This window comes from Saccopteryx bilineata, chromosome 4 (genome assembly GCF_036850765.1).
Source record: "Saccopteryx bilineata isolate mSacBil1 chromosome 4, mSacBil1_pri_phased_curated, whole genome shotgun sequence".
NCBI classification, from domain to species: domain Eukaryota; kingdom Metazoa; phylum Chordata; class Mammalia; order Chiroptera; family Emballonuridae; genus Saccopteryx; species Saccopteryx bilineata.
Window position 1 is genome coordinate 91,340,787 of NC_089493.1, and position 17,996 is coordinate 91,358,782.

Sequence of the window (17,996 nt, forward strand, 5' to 3'; positions counted from 1 at the left end):
AGCTAGTCTTTCCGTCCGCTCGGCCTTCCCGGGCCTGACTCGCAACAGCTCCACAGCGCTCCTTCCAATCAGTGGAGAGCGACGCACTTCCTTGAGGAAGTGACGGCATTACGAGTACTGTGGGGGCGGTGGGAACGATGAGGGGATTGAGATGGTGGTAGCCGTTGTGTGAAGATGGAGGTAGGAAACTGGACGCTGAGAAGGCTGGCGGGAGAGCGTGGCTGACCGGGTTGAAGCAGAGGCGGGAAGTTGGGCGGAGAGGCAGTTGACAGGACGGCAGAGAGAGCGGGGTTTGGGAAGTGTTTCCTGAATGTGGGGTCAGAATCCGTCCCTCCGAGCTAACTCCCTTCTCCACTTATCCTACCCCTGCGACTCTCTTTTGGTTTTCAGTTTCCCGGAGGAAATGACAATTACCTGACGATCACAGGGCCCTCGCATCCCTTCCTGTCAGGGGCCGAGGTGAGCACGAGCTGCCGACGCTGGGGGTGGGGAGGCTCGGGAGGGATGTGAGGCAGCGGTGGGGTAGGGTGGTGGGGACCCCAGGGACCAGGGGACCCCAGGGACCGGGAACCAGAGGCCGCTGTTGGCATTTAGAGGCGAGCAGCAGCTGCTTGTGGAGCCTGTGAGCACTAAAGGGAGGCCCGATAGACTGCTGTTACCAGAAAAGCGGGACGTGTTAAGAACTAACGTATTTCAGAGTCGTTCTGTATTGGAAGACAGTGGAATTGTGTCTAGTTGTGGAAAAATAACTGCGACAATCTTGGGAGATCGCAGAGGAACGAGAATATATTAGCCAAAGAAATTGGGGTGAGGGAAAGAATATACCTAGCAGGGGTTAACTGTGGGCATGTGTTCATTCTTGAAACAAACTGTGGAAGGGGTCTTTGTTTCATTTAAATTTCCTACTCAGTGATAAAAATAGAAAAACTAATAATTATGTTTTTATACGTGGTGTCAGTTTGTTTTGCTAGTGACAGGATGAAATGAAATAGTTGCCAGAAAACATATAGGGAGTTGAGTAGAACATGTATTTCTGTTTCCCAGTGACTCAGTTTGAGCAGGTTACTTCACAGTTTCTCCAGCTGTCCAATGGCTGTAATAATAGTTTCTTGTGATGTTGAGAAGTAGAAGTAATGGTTATGGAGAGGTCTTTTAGTATTTGTGAGAAAGTTTTGGTTGAAATATTGTCATAATATAGATAAGTATCACTTAATAAGGCAAAAGGGAATGATGGAACAGACAAGAATAAATTTCCTGGTGTTTGAGAAACTGAAGTCTTGAGCTTTCCACTGCCTTTTTTTTCTTTCTTTCTTTTTTTTTTTTTGGTACCAAGAATTCTCAGTTGCTGTGGAACAGGCTTATCTTATAATAAATCTTAACGTTTTCATGGATGAGAATTAAATTGACATGGAACAGTTACTTGTTTTAAACTTCTATATTGCTATTATTATTCTCCTAAGCAAGGGAAAGTGTGAATCAAATGAACAGTAATTTTTAAAAATATTTTTAAGTAAGTTTTATTTCTTTTTTAATTATTTTTATTTATTTATTTTTAGATTTTATTTATTCATTTTAGAGAGAGGAGACAGAGAGAGAGAGAGACAGAGAAAGAAGGGAGGGGGGAGCAGAAAGCATCAACTCCCATATGTGCCTTGACCAGGGAAGCCCGGGGTTTCGAACCGGTGACCTCAGTGTTCCAGGTTGATGCTTTTATCCACTGCGCCACCACAGGTTAGGCCAAATGAACACTAATTTATAAATGATATGAAACTAAAATCTGTTTGATGCTTTGCAGTCTCATTGCCAGTTTCTTCTCTTCATGGTTTAATTTCATTATTGTGAGTGTTGTAAATTTCATATCGGGCTCATCCACATGAAAGTGCATGATTGCCAATTTCTTCTAAATCAGGTCTTCACAATTTAAATTTATGTAGATTGGTAAATTTCACATTGTCTACATCAAGAGACTTTCCAGTTTTGAGTCTATTCTTTCTTTTTGCTTTTATGACTTCAAGACTATTTTAAGAAAAACAAAAGTACTTTGCCAACAAGCTGATAATTAAATTTCAATGGCTTCTTTTACCCAGTATTCTGTCATTGTTAACAACAGTTCTCCTCTTTGCAGTTTCACCTTCCCTTCCCCCACTCCTTATTTTTAAGCTTTATTTTAATTGGTTTGTGGTTTTTGTTGTATCTGGTCTTACTGTGAGCTGCTTAGAACTAGTAAAGGTAATTTTTTATAATTTTGTTTAAGGAGAAGAGTGATTTTAAGAGTTTTCGCCTGACCAGACAGTGGCACAGTATATAGAGCATTGGCCTGGGACACTGAGGACCCAGGTTCAAAACCTGAGGTTGTTGGCTTGAGCACAGGCTCAGCAGCTTGAGCATGGGATGATAGACATGGCCCCATGGTTGCTGGCTTGAGCCCAAAAGTCAATGGCTTGAGACCAGGGTTACTGGCTTGAGCAAGGGGTCACTGGCTTGGCTGGAGCTTCCCAGTCAAAGCACTCAAAGCAATCAGTGAACAAGGTGCCACAACTATGAGTTGATGTTTCTCATCTCTCTCTCTCTTCCTATCTGTCTGCCTCTCAAGTTTTCTTGAAAAAAATAAGATGTCCACAAAAGTATTAGCCATAACAAAATTGAGAAAAATGGATTTCATTGAAATTAGGAACTACTTTTCATCAAAACACACCATTGAGAAATTAAATAGGGCCTGACCAGGCAGTGGCGCAGTGGATTTTGCTTTGGCCTGGGACACTGAGGACCCAGGTTCCAAACCCCAAGGTCCCTGGCATGAGTGTGAGCTTTCCAGCTTGAGCGCAGGGTGGCTGGCTTGAGTGTGGGATCATAGACATGACCCCATCCATGGTCACTGGCTTGAGCCCAAAGGTCGCGGGCTTGAGCAAGGGGTCACTGACTCAGCTGGCCCCCCCAAGGCACATATGAGAAAGCAATCAATGAAAACTAAAGGGATGCATCTTTGAGTTGATGCTTCTCATATCTCTCCCCATCTGTCTGTCTGTCTCTCTCTCTCTCAAAAAAAAAATTAGGCTCTCGCTGGTTGGCTTAGTGGTAGAGCGTCAGCCTGGCATGTGGATGTCCTGTGTTTGATTCCTGGTCAGGGCACACAGGAGAAGCACCCATTTGCTTCTCCACTGCCCCTGCCTTCTCTCTTTCTCTTCTCCCCTCCTATAGCCAAGGCTCAATTAAAGCGAGTTGGCCCTGGGTGCTGAGGATGGCTCCATGGCCTCTGTGTTAGGCGCTAAAATGGCTCTAGTTGCAACGGAGGAATGGCCTCAGATGGGCAGAGCATCTCCCTGTACTGGACTTGACAGATGTATACTGGTCGGGGCGCATGCAGGAACCTGTCTCTGCCTCCCCTCCTCTCACTAAAACTTAAAAAAAGAATTTAAATAGGCACTCCACAGACTATAAGGTATTTAATACACATAGCTGACTTATATTCAGAACATATCAAATACTTTTGCAAAATAAAAGAAATAATCCAATTTAACATGGGCAAAAGATTTTTTTGGTTGATGTTAGGGGTTTACTTATTGAGTACTTTTTAGGTGCTGAATTCTTTGCAACTATGACAGAATGGGAGGCATCTCAGGTTTTTTGGGTTTTTTTAATTACAGTTGACATTCAATATCATTAGTTTCATGTGTACAACATAGTGATTACACATTTAACTTAGGGAGTGATCACCCCAATAAGTCTAGTATGGGCATAAGATTTGAACACACAATTAACATAAAAGGTTATCTAAATTTTCATTAGACATGTGACCAAGAGTCATTATTACCCATCAGAGAAATGCCAATTAAACTCATAAGGAGATACCATAACACACCCTCCAGAACGTTTAAAATTAAAATGACTGCCCTGGCTGGACAGTTTGGTTAGTGTCGCCTTATAAGCCACAGTTAAGGATTTGATCCCTGGTTGGGGCAGATGCAGAAACAGATCGATGTTTCTGTGTCTTCCTCCTGTCCTCTCTCTCTCTCTCTAAAATCAATCAATAAATTAAAAAAAAAACAACACACATTAAAGATACTGACAATTCCAAGAGTTAACAACTATGTAGAAAACTCTTGATCATTGCTGGTGAGAGCGTTAATTCATTCAACCACTTTGGAAAACTGGCTGTATCTGTACTGCTTACAAAAATTGGAATATTTCAAGGTGAATATGAAGCGATTAAAAAAAAAGCATTTGAGCCTGACCAGGCGGTGGCACAGTGGATAGAGCGTCAGACTGGATGTGGCGGAGGACCCAGGTTTGAGACCCCAAGGTCGCCAGCTTGAGTGCGGGCTCATCTGGTTTGAGCAAAGCTCACCAGCTTGGACCCAAGGTTGCTGGCTTGAGGAAGGGGTTACTCGGTCTGCTGTAGCCCCATGGTCAAGGCACATATGAGAAAGCAATCAATGAACAAGTAAGGTGTCGCAATGAAAAACTGATGATTGATGCTTCTCATCTCTATCCATTCCTGTCTGTCTGTCCCTGTCTGTCCCTCTCTCTGACTCTCTGTCTCTGTAAAAAAACACACAAGAACATCAAAAAAGCAAACAAGTCAAAGAAAATTGTTCAATTATGCAAATGAAATGTAAAACCAACTATTTCATTGGTGAAAATGCCACTATACAAAAGGCTGAAAGTACTGGAGTATCTGCACATTCCTGATCCCCTAATTTTTGTGAGCAGTGTACTAAGGTTACACACACCTACCCTGTGACTAGTAATTCCACTCTTTAATATATACATGAGAGAAATGAAATGAAATGAATGCTTATATTCACCAAAAACGTGTATGTTTACAGCAACTTTATTCACAGTAGCTAAACACTGGAAACAACCTAGTATCTACAAACTGGTACATTTGTTAAAAGGAATATTACACAGCAATAAAAAAAGTGAATTACTATTTAATGCAACTTGGAAGATCTCAAAAATATAACACTAACAGAAGCCAGAACAAAAGAGTAGGCACTATACAAGTTCATTTTTAAATTTTTTATAATTTATTTTATTTATTTATTTTAGATTTATTTATTTATTTATTTTAGAGAGAGGAGTCAAAGAGAGAGAAAAAGGGGGAGGAGCAGAAAGCATTAACTCCCATATGTGCCTTGACTAGGCAAGCCCGGGGTTTTGAACCAGCGACCTCAGTATTCCAGGTTGATGCTTTGCCCATTGCACCACCACTGGTCAGGCACAGGTTCATATTTTAATGAAGATTGTATAACACTGAACTATAGTGATAGAAATCAGAATAGTGATATCTGTTGTGGAAGCAAGGGAACATTGGGAAGGACCATGAAAAAATCTTTTGGAATGGTAGAAATCTTCTGTATCTGTGATGAGTGGTGATTAATTGTATATTAACATATGTAAAAAATTCATTGAAGGCCCTGGCTGGTTGGCTCAGTGGTAGAGTATTGGCCCAGTGTGTGGGTGTTCCAGGTTCAATTCTCTGTCAAGGCACAGAGTAGAATCGACCGTCTGCTTCTCCACCCTTCCCTCTCTCCCTTCTCTCTTATCTTTCTCTTCCCATCCCACAGCCAAGGCTCTACTGGAGCAAGTTGGCCTGGGTGCTGAGGATGGTACCATGGCCTCGCCTTAGGTGCTAAAATGGCTCCCGTTGCAGTGGAGCAATGGCCTGAAATGGGCAGAGCATCATCGCCCCCTAGTGGGATTGCCGGGTAGGATCTCCATCAGGTGCATGTGGGAGTCTGTTTCTCTGCCTCCCCACTTCTCACTTAAGAAAAATACAAAAATTTAAATTAAAATAAAACATTGAGCTGTACACTTAAAATTTTGTACATAACTTTTGCCTCAAGAAAGTAAGGAATACAGTGTGGTCCCTTGTCTGTCGCAGAAGTTAGGTTCCAAAACCCCTTGCAATAGGTAAAACTCCATGAAGTAGTGACCTTATATTTATTTTATTATTTATATATTTTTTTATTCTTTTCCATCTTTAAATATATATTCATATTGTTTTCAAGTTTTTAGGCTAAAAAACACTTATTTTACTTAAAAATAATTAAAATAATAAATGTGTAAAAATACCTATAATACTACAAAATCCCGCAATATAGTGAAAAATCCACAATACAAAATTAGATATATGTACAATTTAAAAATCCGCGATACAGTGAGCCAGTGAAAAGTGAACCACAATATGGCAAGGGACGACTGTAATAATATTTAAAAGTTAGGTAAGTGTCCAGAGAGATAAGCTTAGCATTTGTTATAACATTACTTGAAATAGGAAGGCTGTATAATCTGAAGGGAGTTTTAATCTTTTTCATTCAGGTAGGCCTTTTTTTTGGACAGAGGGACAGATAGGGACAGACAGGAAGGGAGAGAGATGAGAAGCATCAATTCTTTGTTGCAGCACATTAGCTGTTCATTGTTTGCTTTCTCATGTGTGCCTTGATGGGGGGACAGGGGAGCTACAGCAGGCCCTGGCCCGTTGGCTCAGTGGTAGAGTGTCGGCCTGGCATGCAGGAGTCCCGGGTTCGATTCCCGGCCAGGGCACACAGGAGAAGCGCCCATCTGCTTCTCCACCCCTCCCCTTCTCCTTCCTCTCTGTCTCTCTCTTCCCCTCCAGCAGCCAAGGCTCCATTGGAGCAAAAGTTGGCCCGGGCACTAAGGATGGCTCTGTGGCTTCTGCCTCAGGCGCTAGAGTGGCTCTGGTTGCAACAGAGCGACGCCCCCCTGGTGGGCGTGCTGGGTGGATCCCAGTTGGGTGCATGCGGGGAGTCTGTCTGACTGCCCTCCCCTCCCCCCCATCCCGTTTCCAACTTCAGAAAAAATCCAAAAAAAAAAAAGCTGTTTCCAGGAGGTGGTACATAGAAAGACTGCCTTGTTAATTTGATACAATGCAGTCTCTGCATGTCTGGTTAGTCCATGAGAGCACTCCAGATGGTTTGTGAGGATTAGTCCTTTGTAGAACACTGGTCTCTTCTTTTGGATATCAATTTTTACTCTTCCTCAGTTCTCATTAACAAATAGAATCATTTTCTGTTCTTTTTTTTTTTTTTGACAGAGACAGAGAGGGACAGATAGGGACAAACAGGAAGGGAAATGAGAAGCATCAATTTTTTTCGTTGTGGCACTTTAGTAGTTCACTGATTGCTTTCTCATATGTGCCTTGACTGGGGGGGGGGGGGCTACAGCAAACAGAGCAACCCCTTGCCCAAGCCAGCAATCTTGGGCCCAAGCTGGTGAGCTTTGCTCAAACCGGATGAGCCCATGCTCAAGCTGGCGACCTTGGGGTCTCGAACCCAGGTCCTCCGCGTCCCAGTCCAACTCTTGTCCACTGCGCCACTGCCTGGTCAGGCTAGAATCATTTTCATATCTCAGCTGAATTGCTTTTTTATTTGTGTGGTAAGCATCTTTTGTTGTGGATAGGCATCTTTTACTTTGTCAATGCAATCAGTATCTTTAAACAGAATTTTAAGCCTGACCAGGTGGTGGCGCAGTGGGCAGAGTGACAGACTGGGATGCCGAGGACCCAGGTTCGAGATCCCAAGGTCGCCAGCTTAAGCGCAGGCTCATCTGGTTTGAGCACAAGCTCACTAGCTTGGACTCAAGGTCACGGCTCTAACAAGGGGTTACTCAGTCTGCTGAAGGCCCACAGTCAAGGCACATATGAGAAAGCAATCGCAATGTGCAACGAAAAACTAATGATTGATGCTTCTCATCACTCCGTTCCTTTCTGTCTGTCCCTGTCTATTCCTGTCTCTGACTCTCTGTCTCTGTAAAACAAACAAACAAAAAAACCCCAGAATTTTTAAACACTTATATAATAATGGATCTAGTACAGTAAATGTTGTCCTAATCCTTTTCCCTGTCCTTGTAGTTTGTTTGTATGAGAATTTGGTTTAAAGAAACTTATATAAGCCAGTGGTCACTGGCTTGACCAAGGGGTCATCACTGGCTCAGCTGTAGCACCCCCCCATTACGTATGACAAGCAGCCAGTGAACAGCTAGTGACACAACTACAAGTTGATGCTTCTCATTTCTCTCCTTTCCTGTTTCTGTCTCTCTCATTAAAAAAAAAAGTAGGTTTACAGTTGTTTGTATGGAAAATAATACAATAATTAATAATAATGCAAGGGTAAACTTTTACATATTCACAACTGTAAACCTACTTTTGCCCCTCCTGTATAAAATGCTCTATTGCTGCAGATCACATTTTAGGTCATAAAGGAACCATAGCATTTAATGTATCTTTTTATTATTTTTCCGAAGCTAGAAACGGGGAGAGACAGTCAGACTCCCACATGCGCCTGACCAGGATCCACCCGGCACGCCCACCAGGGGGCGATGCTCTGCAGCGACCAGAGCCACTCTAGCGCCTGGGGCAGAGGCCAAGGAGCCATCCCCAGCACCCAGGCCATCTTTGCTCCAATGGAGCCTTGGCTGCGGGAGGGGAAGAGAGAGACAGAGAGGAAGGAGAAGGGGAGGGGTGGAGAAGCAGATAGGCGCTTCTCCTGTGTGCCCTAGCCGGGAATCGAACCGGGGACTTTCGCACGCCAGGCCAACGCTCTACCACTGAGCCAACCGGCCAGGGCCTTAATGTATCTTATATTAGACATTGATCTATTAGCTTTGTGAATGGTGGCCCCTTTTTAAATAAAGTATATTATTTTAGTACTTGGACTCAGGGAATTGTCTTTACACAGCTTGAGTAATATTTTTCTTCCTTGCTTGCAGAAAGGCTTGGTCAGACGAAGACCAAGAATATGTTCAGAAACTGAGAAAACCAGTTTGTCTTTTTCTTTTTAATGGAACACTTCATGACTTTGTATAGGGGCCATGCTAATCTTATGTTCCCTTTCAATTTTAGTGTATGTGCTGCCAAAGTGAGCACCAGTTTGCCTTTTGATTGTAGCTCTTGCATTTTTCTTATCTTGGCATTGTTGGGTTTTCCAAAATTCTATAAAAATGGGAATCTTTTTAAAAATTTGATTGATTTTAGAGAGAGGAAGAGAGAGTAACATTGATGTGTTGTTTCATTTATGCATTCACTGGTTGATTTTTTTTTAAGTGTTTGATTTTAGAGAGACAGAAGAGGGGGGGAGAGAGAAGCATTCATTTGTTCCATTTAGTTGTGCGTTCCTTGTTTGCTTCCCGTATGTGCTGACTGGGGATTGAACCTGCAACCTGGTGTTTCGGAACAGCGTTCCAAACAACTGAGCTAACCTGCCAGTGCTACAAATGGGAATCTTATTTGTTGTTAACATTATGATTTATTTGTTTTTTGTTGTTGTTGTTAGTTTTTGGGGGGGGACACAGGCAGGGACAGAAAGGAAGGGAGAAGCATCAACTCATAATTGTGGCACCTTAGCTGTTCATTGATTGCCTTCTCATGTGCCTGGACTGGGGGGCTCCAGCTGAGTCAGTGACCCCTTGCTCAAGCCAGCCATCTTGGACTTAAGCCAGCGACCATGAGATCATGTCTGTGATCCCATACTCAATCCAGCAGCCTCAGGGTTTTGAACCTGGGTCCTCAGTGTCCCAGGCTGATGCTCTATACACTGCCTGGTCAGGCTAGTATCATGATTTCTAAAATGGAAAAGAGGTAGGAAACTAAGTGCATACTTTTTAGAGGAGGATAACATACCTATGATATAGGATCTAGTTCAAAGGAACCTAAACCACAAAGTGTAATTGTCTGGTTGACAATTTCTGTGGTCTTAACAGCTCAGGTGTGGTAATCGTGAAATAATTACTGTCAGAATCTTTAGAGAAACTTTAAACATCGTAGCTCAACAGGCTATAAAGTCTGGGTCTTTACTAATAGAACTGAAAGAATCTTTAGAAGAGGCATAATACTTTAGAACAGAGATGGTAAAGGTAGAAAAGATAAACTAATTGAAAGCTGTGTTCATGTTAGCAGCCTTGTATGTGCCATATATACCCAGTCATGTTCTTCACTTAGTAGAGTGCATTTCTTCCTCTTCCTACTAATTACTTTTTCTCTTATTTTCCCCGTACAGACATTCCATACACCAAGCTTGGGTGATGAGGAATTTGAAATCCCACCTATCTCCTTGGATTCTGATCCCTCACTGGCTGTCTCAGATGTGGTTGGCCACTTTGATGACCTGGCAGACCCGTCCTCCTCTCAGGATGGCAGCTTTTCAGCCCAATATGGGGTCCAGACATTGGACATGCCTGTGGGCATGACCCATGGCTTGATGGAGCAGGGCGGGGGGCTCCTGAGCGGGGGCTTGACCATGGTAAGGAGCAAGACATTTTCAGGCTTACTGCAAGTTCTTGGGCATGGTGCTAGGGGAGACAAGAGTGATTTTCTGTTCCCTACTACACTTGGATATTACTTGTTTCTCATTTTTGTGGGTAAAGGTTCATCAACAAGGACTTAATTTCCCCTGAATGAATGTATTATCTGAATCAATTTTACTTGAAAAATGGTTTAAAATTGTAAAATATCCAGTGTTGATCCTGAATTGAAAATAATTTACTGTGATTTTAGAAAAAAGAAAAGGGTTTTTTGTCTTCCTTTCTAATGTGGCCTTCACATTCTAGGATTCAAATGTGTGATAGCTGGCACATTGATTTATTCAAAAACAGTTTAAACCAAATATATTAACTGTGGGTTAGTATGTGTTATAAATCAGTATATTAGGCTTCCCAGCACATCTCATCAGCACATCTCCATGTTTTATTTGACCAAACATCTCAACTGTGGCCTTATTTACTGATTGCCTATGTATTGCGACTTTAAAAGCCATTATTTTAGCAGGGTACAGGGAGGCAGTTTTTCTTTACCCTTTGTGCCATTACTGCCTCCAGATTACCAAATAAATTATTTGCTCCTTAAAGTAACTTGTACAAAATTAAGACTTCTCTGGTTCCTTTTAAATGCTTTGGAATAGGCTTTTGGGTACAAAGAAGTAACTTTATCAATTTCTGTACTTTATTAGAAGCTTGTTTCATATGTAGGCAGATTATTTGATGTTTAAGCAGTAACACAGTATGGATGAGTAGGGGGTTTATAAACTGTCCTTGAACTCAGGGTTGGGGGGAGGGTGTTCTTTATATTTAGTGTTTAATTAGTCCTTCTGCTTCTCTCAGGACTTGGATCATTCTATAGGAACTCAGTATAGCGCCAACCCACCTGTTACAATTGATGTACCAATGACAGACATGACATCTGGCTTGATGGGGCATAGCCAGTTGACCACCATTGATCAGTCAGAACTGAGTTCTCAACTTGGTTTGAGCTTAGGGGGTGGCACCATCCTGCCACCTGCACAGTCACCTGAGGATCGTCTTTCAACCACCCCTTCACCTACTAGTTCACTTCATGAGGATGGTGTTGAGGATTTCCGGAGGGTGAGGCATTCCCTGCCCATAATGAAGATATTCTGGGATAAAACTCTTGGCATACAGAGCTATTCAGTATCTTTACTCCTGTCCTGCCATATCCTCTGCTCTTTCTAGTATGGGGTTCTGCCTTTCAGTCTGCATTCTTACTGGTCCTCACGTACTTTACTAATGTACTCCTATTGCCTCTATTTTTAGCATTTCTGAAAATTTCACCCATGTGGCTAGTCTCCCCCATATAAAAGTCTTTTTCTTACAGTTCTCCAGACATGACATTTCCCTTCTTCCTTCTTGTAATTCTCTTTTTTTCTCCCCTACAGCAACTGCCTAGCCAGAAGACAGTTGTGGTGGAAGCAGGGAAAAAGCAGAAGACTCCAAAGAAGAGAAAAAAGAAAGATCCGAATGAACCTCAGAAACCAGTTTCAGCATATGCTTTATTCTTTCGTGATACACAGGCTGCCATCAAGGGACAGAATCCCAATGCCACTTTTGGGGAAGTTTCAAAAATTGTGGCCTCCATGTGGGACAGTCTGGGAGAGGAGCAAAAACAGGTGAGCAAATAATGAAGAATTAGTAGATAATGAATGTTCTAGAAGTTACCAAGTAAGGGGATAAAAACTAAGTTTTCTTTTAACTTTCTTACATGTTATTTAATATCAGCTCTTTCTTAATGGCATTGATGGATCATCCTTTGTCTTAGATGCTGCAGCCTTATAAACTAAGTCCAGAATACCCATCTAAAAATTTTAATAATTATTATAAAAACACTAAATCTAACTTTTCTAAGCCTCATCCTTTTTTCTACTGTAAAAATAGGAAATTTTAGAGTGGAATTCCTTGATAAGTTGCATGCATGCTATGGCTATGTCTAAATCTACTACCAAGTTTGGATTTAGAATTTAGTTTAGGATTTTCTCATTGGCCTACTTTAAACTAACAAACTACACCTAATCTAAATTTAATCTGGATTTCAAAAAGATACAAATTGTGGTAGTATATAATAAAAGATAGAATTGAAAGGGCCATAATTATCATGCACTATCCAAGTCTTGTGTCATAGTGAATCAGCTACTTAATAATTTGAAAAAGGTAAATTTATTATAGATAACTTGCTACTCAACAAAGCACTATTTATTTATTTATTTATATTTTTCTGAAGCTGGAAACAGGGAGGCAATCAGACAGACTCCCGCATGCGCCTGACCGGGATCCACCCGGCATGCCCACCAGGGGGCGATGCTCTGCCCATCCGGGGCGTTGCTCTGTTGCATCCCCATTCTAGTGCCTGAGGCAGAGGCCATGGAACCATCCCCAGCGCCCGGGCCAACTTTGCTCCAGTGGAGCCTTTGCTGTGGGACGTGAAGAGAGAGACAGAGAGGAAGGAGAGGGGGAGGGGTGCTTCTTTTGTTGCCCCGGTCGGGAATCGAACCTAGGACTCCTGCACGCCAGGCCGACACTCTATCACTGAGCCAGGCCGACGCTCTACCACTGAGCCAAACGGCCAAGGCAAAGCACAAATATAATGAATTAAAACAATGGCAATTTATTGTTTCTCATGATTCTGTATATTGGTTGGGTAGTTTTCCTAGTGTCCTTGCCTGGGTTCATTGCAATTGTAGTCAGACGACATCTGGTGTGGCTGGCCAAAGCGACTTTGCTATGGTTGGCAGTCAGTGTTATCTGTTAGCTGAGATGCACTGGTTCTTTTTCACATGGCCCCTATCCTCCACACAGGCCAGAGTGTCTTTACAGTATGGCAAACTTTGACCAATGTTCCAAGAAGATAAAAACAGATACCCCCAAGGCCTTGTTGTACCACTGTAGCCATATTTTAATGGTCAAAACAGTTCATAGAGCTAGCCCAAATTCAAAGAAAGGAGAAGTCTATTTCAGTTCTTAGATGGAAGAAGAGGTATACAAGATGGAAAGAGTTCCTATGGCCAGGATTGCAAACAATTTAACACATTTGTTAAAGGAGAGTATACTGGTTAGGTACAATCCCAGGCTAAGCAGACTACTGATCTGAAATAGTTTTGGGGTCATGTTTGTTTTGTTAATAGAAGTGGGCATGGGTTGGCATTAGCTTCAGAAGTGTATTATTCTGACAAGATTATTGACTGGCTGGCCTCCAGACGGTTGGTCACTGGAAAGTCTGGTATGGAGGCTGTCTTGATTACTAGCTTTCAGAAGTGTATTCGCTAAAAGGAGTTGATGAATAATAAAATTATCAGTCTTTCTAGGAGTATGGGGACTTTTAAACAGTTTCTCTTTCCTACAGGTATATAAGAGGAAAACTGAGGCTGCTAAGAAAGAGTATCTGAAAGCTCTGGCTGCTTATAAAGACAATCAAGAGTGTCAGGTAAGGTTAGCTTTCATGGATATTTAAACCAATAAAAAGATTTTTTGAGCTGTTTATTAGCAGTTTTAAAAACCTGTCACACCTCTTAAAACTATGTAGTATTAAAAGCTTAAGAAGACATGGATTCCTGTTGTTTCCATCATAAATCCTGCAAAAAAGGACTGACCTGTGGTGGCGCAGTAGATAAAGGGTCAATCTGGAATATTGGGGTTGCTGGTTTGAAACCCTGGACTTGCCCGATCAAGGCAAATACGAGAAGCAACTACTAGTAGTTGATGCTTCCTGCTCCTACTGCCCTTTCTCTTTCTCCCTTTCACTCCCTCTCTCCCCCCACTTTCTCTAAAAATAAATAAATTTTTATTTTTTTAAATTTTTATTGATTTCAGTAAGAGAGGAAGGGCGGGGGGTGGGGGAAAGACAGGAACATTGAGCTGTTCCTGGATGAGCCCTGACTGGGGATTGAACCAGCAGCCTTTGTGCTTCAGAACAGTGCTCTAAACCAATCAGGCTGGCCTGACCTGTGGTGGCGCAGTGGATAAAGCGTCGACCTGGAAATGCTGAGGTTGCCGGTTCAAAACCCTGGGCTTGCCTGGTCAAGGCACATATGGGAGTTGATGCTTCCTGCTCCTCCCCCCTTCTCTATCTCCTCTCTCTCCCCCCTCTCCTTTCTAAAATGAATAAATAAATAAATAAATAAAGATGTTTTAAACCAATCAGGCTGTTTGGCCAGGGCAAATAAAATCTTAAAAACAAAACCAGAAACCTTGCCAAACAGCCTTTCTGAGTTAATTTTCACTGTTTACTTTAGCCAGGGTAGCCCCAGGGCTGCTATCTTCCTTTCCAACCTATATCTTTTGGGAGGTGATTAAAATGACTATGTCTTGGGGAAGAAAGTAAATTTCCCAATGACTTATTTTTTTTGTTCTTTTAGGCCACTGTGGAAACAGTGGAGTTGGATCCAGTGCCACCATCGCAGACTCCTTCTCCACCTCCTGTAGCTACTGTTGACCCAGCTTCTCCAGTCCCAGCTTCAACAGAGCCCCCTGCCCTGTCCCCTTCCATTGTTGTTAACTCTACTCTTTCATCCTATGTGGCAAACCAGGCATCTTCTGGGGCTGGGGGTCAGCCTAATATCACCAAGCTGATTATCACCAAACAGATGTTGCCCTCATCTATTACCATGTCTCAAGGAGGGATGGTTACTGTTATCCCAGCCACAGTGGTAACCTCCCGAGGGATCCAACTAGGCCAGACCAGCACAGCTACTATCCAGCCCAGTCAACAAGCCCAGATTGTCACTCGGTCAGTGCTGCAGGCTGCAGCAGCTGCTGCTGCTTCTATGCAACTGCCTCCACCCCGACTACAACCCCCTCCATTGCAACAAATGCCTCAGCCCCCCACTCAGCAGCAAGTAACTATTCTGCAGCAGCCTCCCCCACTTCAGGCCATGCAACAGCCTCCACCTCAGAAAACGCGAATCAATTTACAGCAACAGCCACCACCTCTGCAGATCAAGATTGTGCCTGGACCCACTCTGAAAATGCAAACCACCTTAGTCCCACCAGTTATGGAAAGTAGTCCTGAAAGGCCAATGAACACCAGCCCTGAGGCCCATACAGTGGAGGAAACATCTCCTGATACAATCTGTGAGATGATCACAGATGTCGTTCCTGAGGTGAGCCTGTTTTCAAGTCTTTTCTCTAGACTAGTAGGAATGTATGAGCGTTTTTGGTTAATCCAATAAAAGTAGTTGCTACTAGCACTTAATGCCTGGTAACCAGAAGTATGAAACATCCTGTAAAAACAGCGGTTCTCAACCTGTGGGTCCGACCCACAGGTTGAGAACCACTGCAGTAAAAGGACAGTTCCCTGCAACTGTGACTTGTTCTACCCATGATACTCTGTAGTGTTCTTGGCGAAAAGCCTAAGAGGGTGTCCTGTCCCAGACTACTCTTAACTAAGCAGAAGTAGTACTGTAATTTGACTAGAGAAGATACAGCCTAAACCCCGAGTTATTTTTTGGAGTTATCTACCCAAAAGTCCTAAGCTTTGGAGCTATAAGTGATTCCGCTTCTCCTGTGTCTGGACTGTGTAGCTGATGTTTTTAGTTGGGGGATGGGTGGGGAATATAGCTGGAAAAATTCAATTCTTTCATATCAGTGAGTTCAAAGTGACACGAACAGATGCCCCTTACCCTAGTTTAACTTACACATTAGTGGTCATCTTGAAATATAGGTCTGTTTGAAACTAGCTCCACAATTTATGAAGCAGTAACTTTAAAGAGAAACAATTTCCCTATCGGGAAGAAACTGAATCTCCAAGTTCTTTCCCTTTTTCTAATGGCACATTTGGTCTTATCTTAGCCCTTGTGATCTTAGTTGAGGTGGCCCAACCTCCAGTCACGTTCCGCTTTTGATTTGATATCTTCAGGATTATTGAGTGTGGAATAAAGTCAGTGATGGGTAAAATTAAAGAGTACAGTGACCCACCACACACTTGTAAAACTATTAATTGGCCCTCCACATACACGGATTCCCAATTGCGGGATGAAAATGACCCTTGAACTGCACAGGTAAATCTGTGTATGCTTGAGTGGACCCATGCAGTTCAAACCTAATTTGTTAAAGGGTCACCTACACTGGCATATGGCCAGCATTCTCCTGATGGGAAGAATCTTCATGTCAGTCTGCTGGGCAAAGTTCAAAAACTGGATAAAAAGGAGGAGACCAAGAACTCACCTTCTTTTGGTACATTACCACATATGTAAGAGATTTTAACACCTGTTGCTTCACTGGGTCCTAGAGTTAATTTGACTAGTGGCTGGCAAGGTAGGTAGCAAATCTAATCCATTTTTGGTGCACTCTTCCTCTCACAGGTTGAATCTCCTTCTCAAATGGATGTTGAATTGGTGAGTGGGTCTCCTGTGACACTCTCACCCCAGCCTCGGTGTGTGAGGTCTGGTTGTGAGAACCCTCCTGTTGCAAGTAAGGACTGGGACAATGAGTACTGCAGCAATGAGTGTGTGGTTAAGCATTGCCGGTAAGTTCTAGTTTCTCTTATAATTCAGGTGTTGCTGAATTTACTGTTGGAAAACATGTAACCCTGAGCCATATCAGTATTACTTTACCTTAGGTAGAGTAGGTTGCTATATATGTCTGCTTGTAGAGGCTATGCTTAAAAAGAGCGTACAGAGCTAGAGTTAGCAGTTCATGCTTTTCAGGTACCACATTTACCTTTCTGTATGCTCTTTAAATGTATGAAGACACATTAGCAACTACAAATAGTAGCTTCATGTATTCCTTAGTGCAAATCAGACCTCTTAGGGAATTAAAATTTAAAGAGGAATGGATAAGTGCTAATAAGTATAGCAGGAGTGGGGGGTATCGTGGAAATTTTTCCCATCTCCCCAAATTTTCCTGGGATTTATCTACATCCATGAAACAGCATTGGTATACCCTCAGTCAACTAGATTGCCTATACTTCTGACTTTTGAGGCCACTGCCCTAGTATTTCTGTTGAATAATACCATCTAACATTGATGCTGTAGGAAATTAACTGGGAATCTATTTGTTTAAGACATTAGAAAGAATATATCTAAGCTATAATTCTGTTTGTGTGTGTCTTTTTCTCTCTTAGGGATGTCTTCTTGGCCTGGTTAGCCTCTAGAAATGCAAACACAGTGGTGTTTGTAAAATAGTCCTTCCTGTTCTCCAAGCCAGTGAAGATTTATCTGCCAGGAACATGTCCAAGACCCTGCTTTTAAAACTCAAGCTGGGCTTCTGGTAGTGCCTGATCTCAACCCACGAATCCTTCCTGCTTCTCCACTTTTTCAGCAAGGGGCCAGCCAGGCTATGGAGCAGGGCCACTGAGTTTGCTGTAACCTGGAATTGCTTTTTACTTTCAAGTATAAACCAGAAATGCCAGCTATAATAGCAGAAGAAAGGGTGAAGAGAATATGGACAAGCAGAACATGGGGGTGGTGAAGGGGAAGGTTATTTGAGGAAACTTGTTGGTATAATTGTCATAGTACTTGACTAAAAGATTATTAAAATTATGAAGTACACATCAGCTTTGAGTACCACTGTGTGCATCCATTTTAAAAGGGATGAAAGGGTAAATTAAAGGCTACCTCTTAAACAGAGAGCTAGTACTATCACAGCTGACAACAAAGGTTTTCAACACAGTAGGCATACTGGGCTGTAGGGAAAATAATATCACCTAGGAATTCCTTACTTATACTTCCTTAATGTCCTTTCTTACCTCAACTATC

General features: G+C 42.5%; 1 protein-coding gene across 1 annotated transcript; it reads left to right on the forward strand.

Moving 5' to 3' along the window:
* The first annotated feature begins 59 nt into the window (after positions 1–59).
* On the forward strand, positions 60–17,794 carry TOX4 (TOX high mobility group box family member 4). The gene is made up of 9 exons (XM_066277370.1): positions 60–180; positions 391–459; positions 10,017–10,259; positions 11,116–11,376; positions 11,688–11,918; positions 13,646–13,726; positions 14,658–15,401; positions 16,602–16,765; positions 17,363–17,794. Exons 1-9 carry the CDS (start codon positions 175–177, stop codon positions 17,421–17,423), a joined length of 1,860 nt encoding a protein of 619 aa, XP_066133467.1. The 5' UTR covers positions 60–174; the 3' UTR covers positions 17,424–17,794.
* Positions 17,795–17,996: the final 202 nt, after the last annotated feature.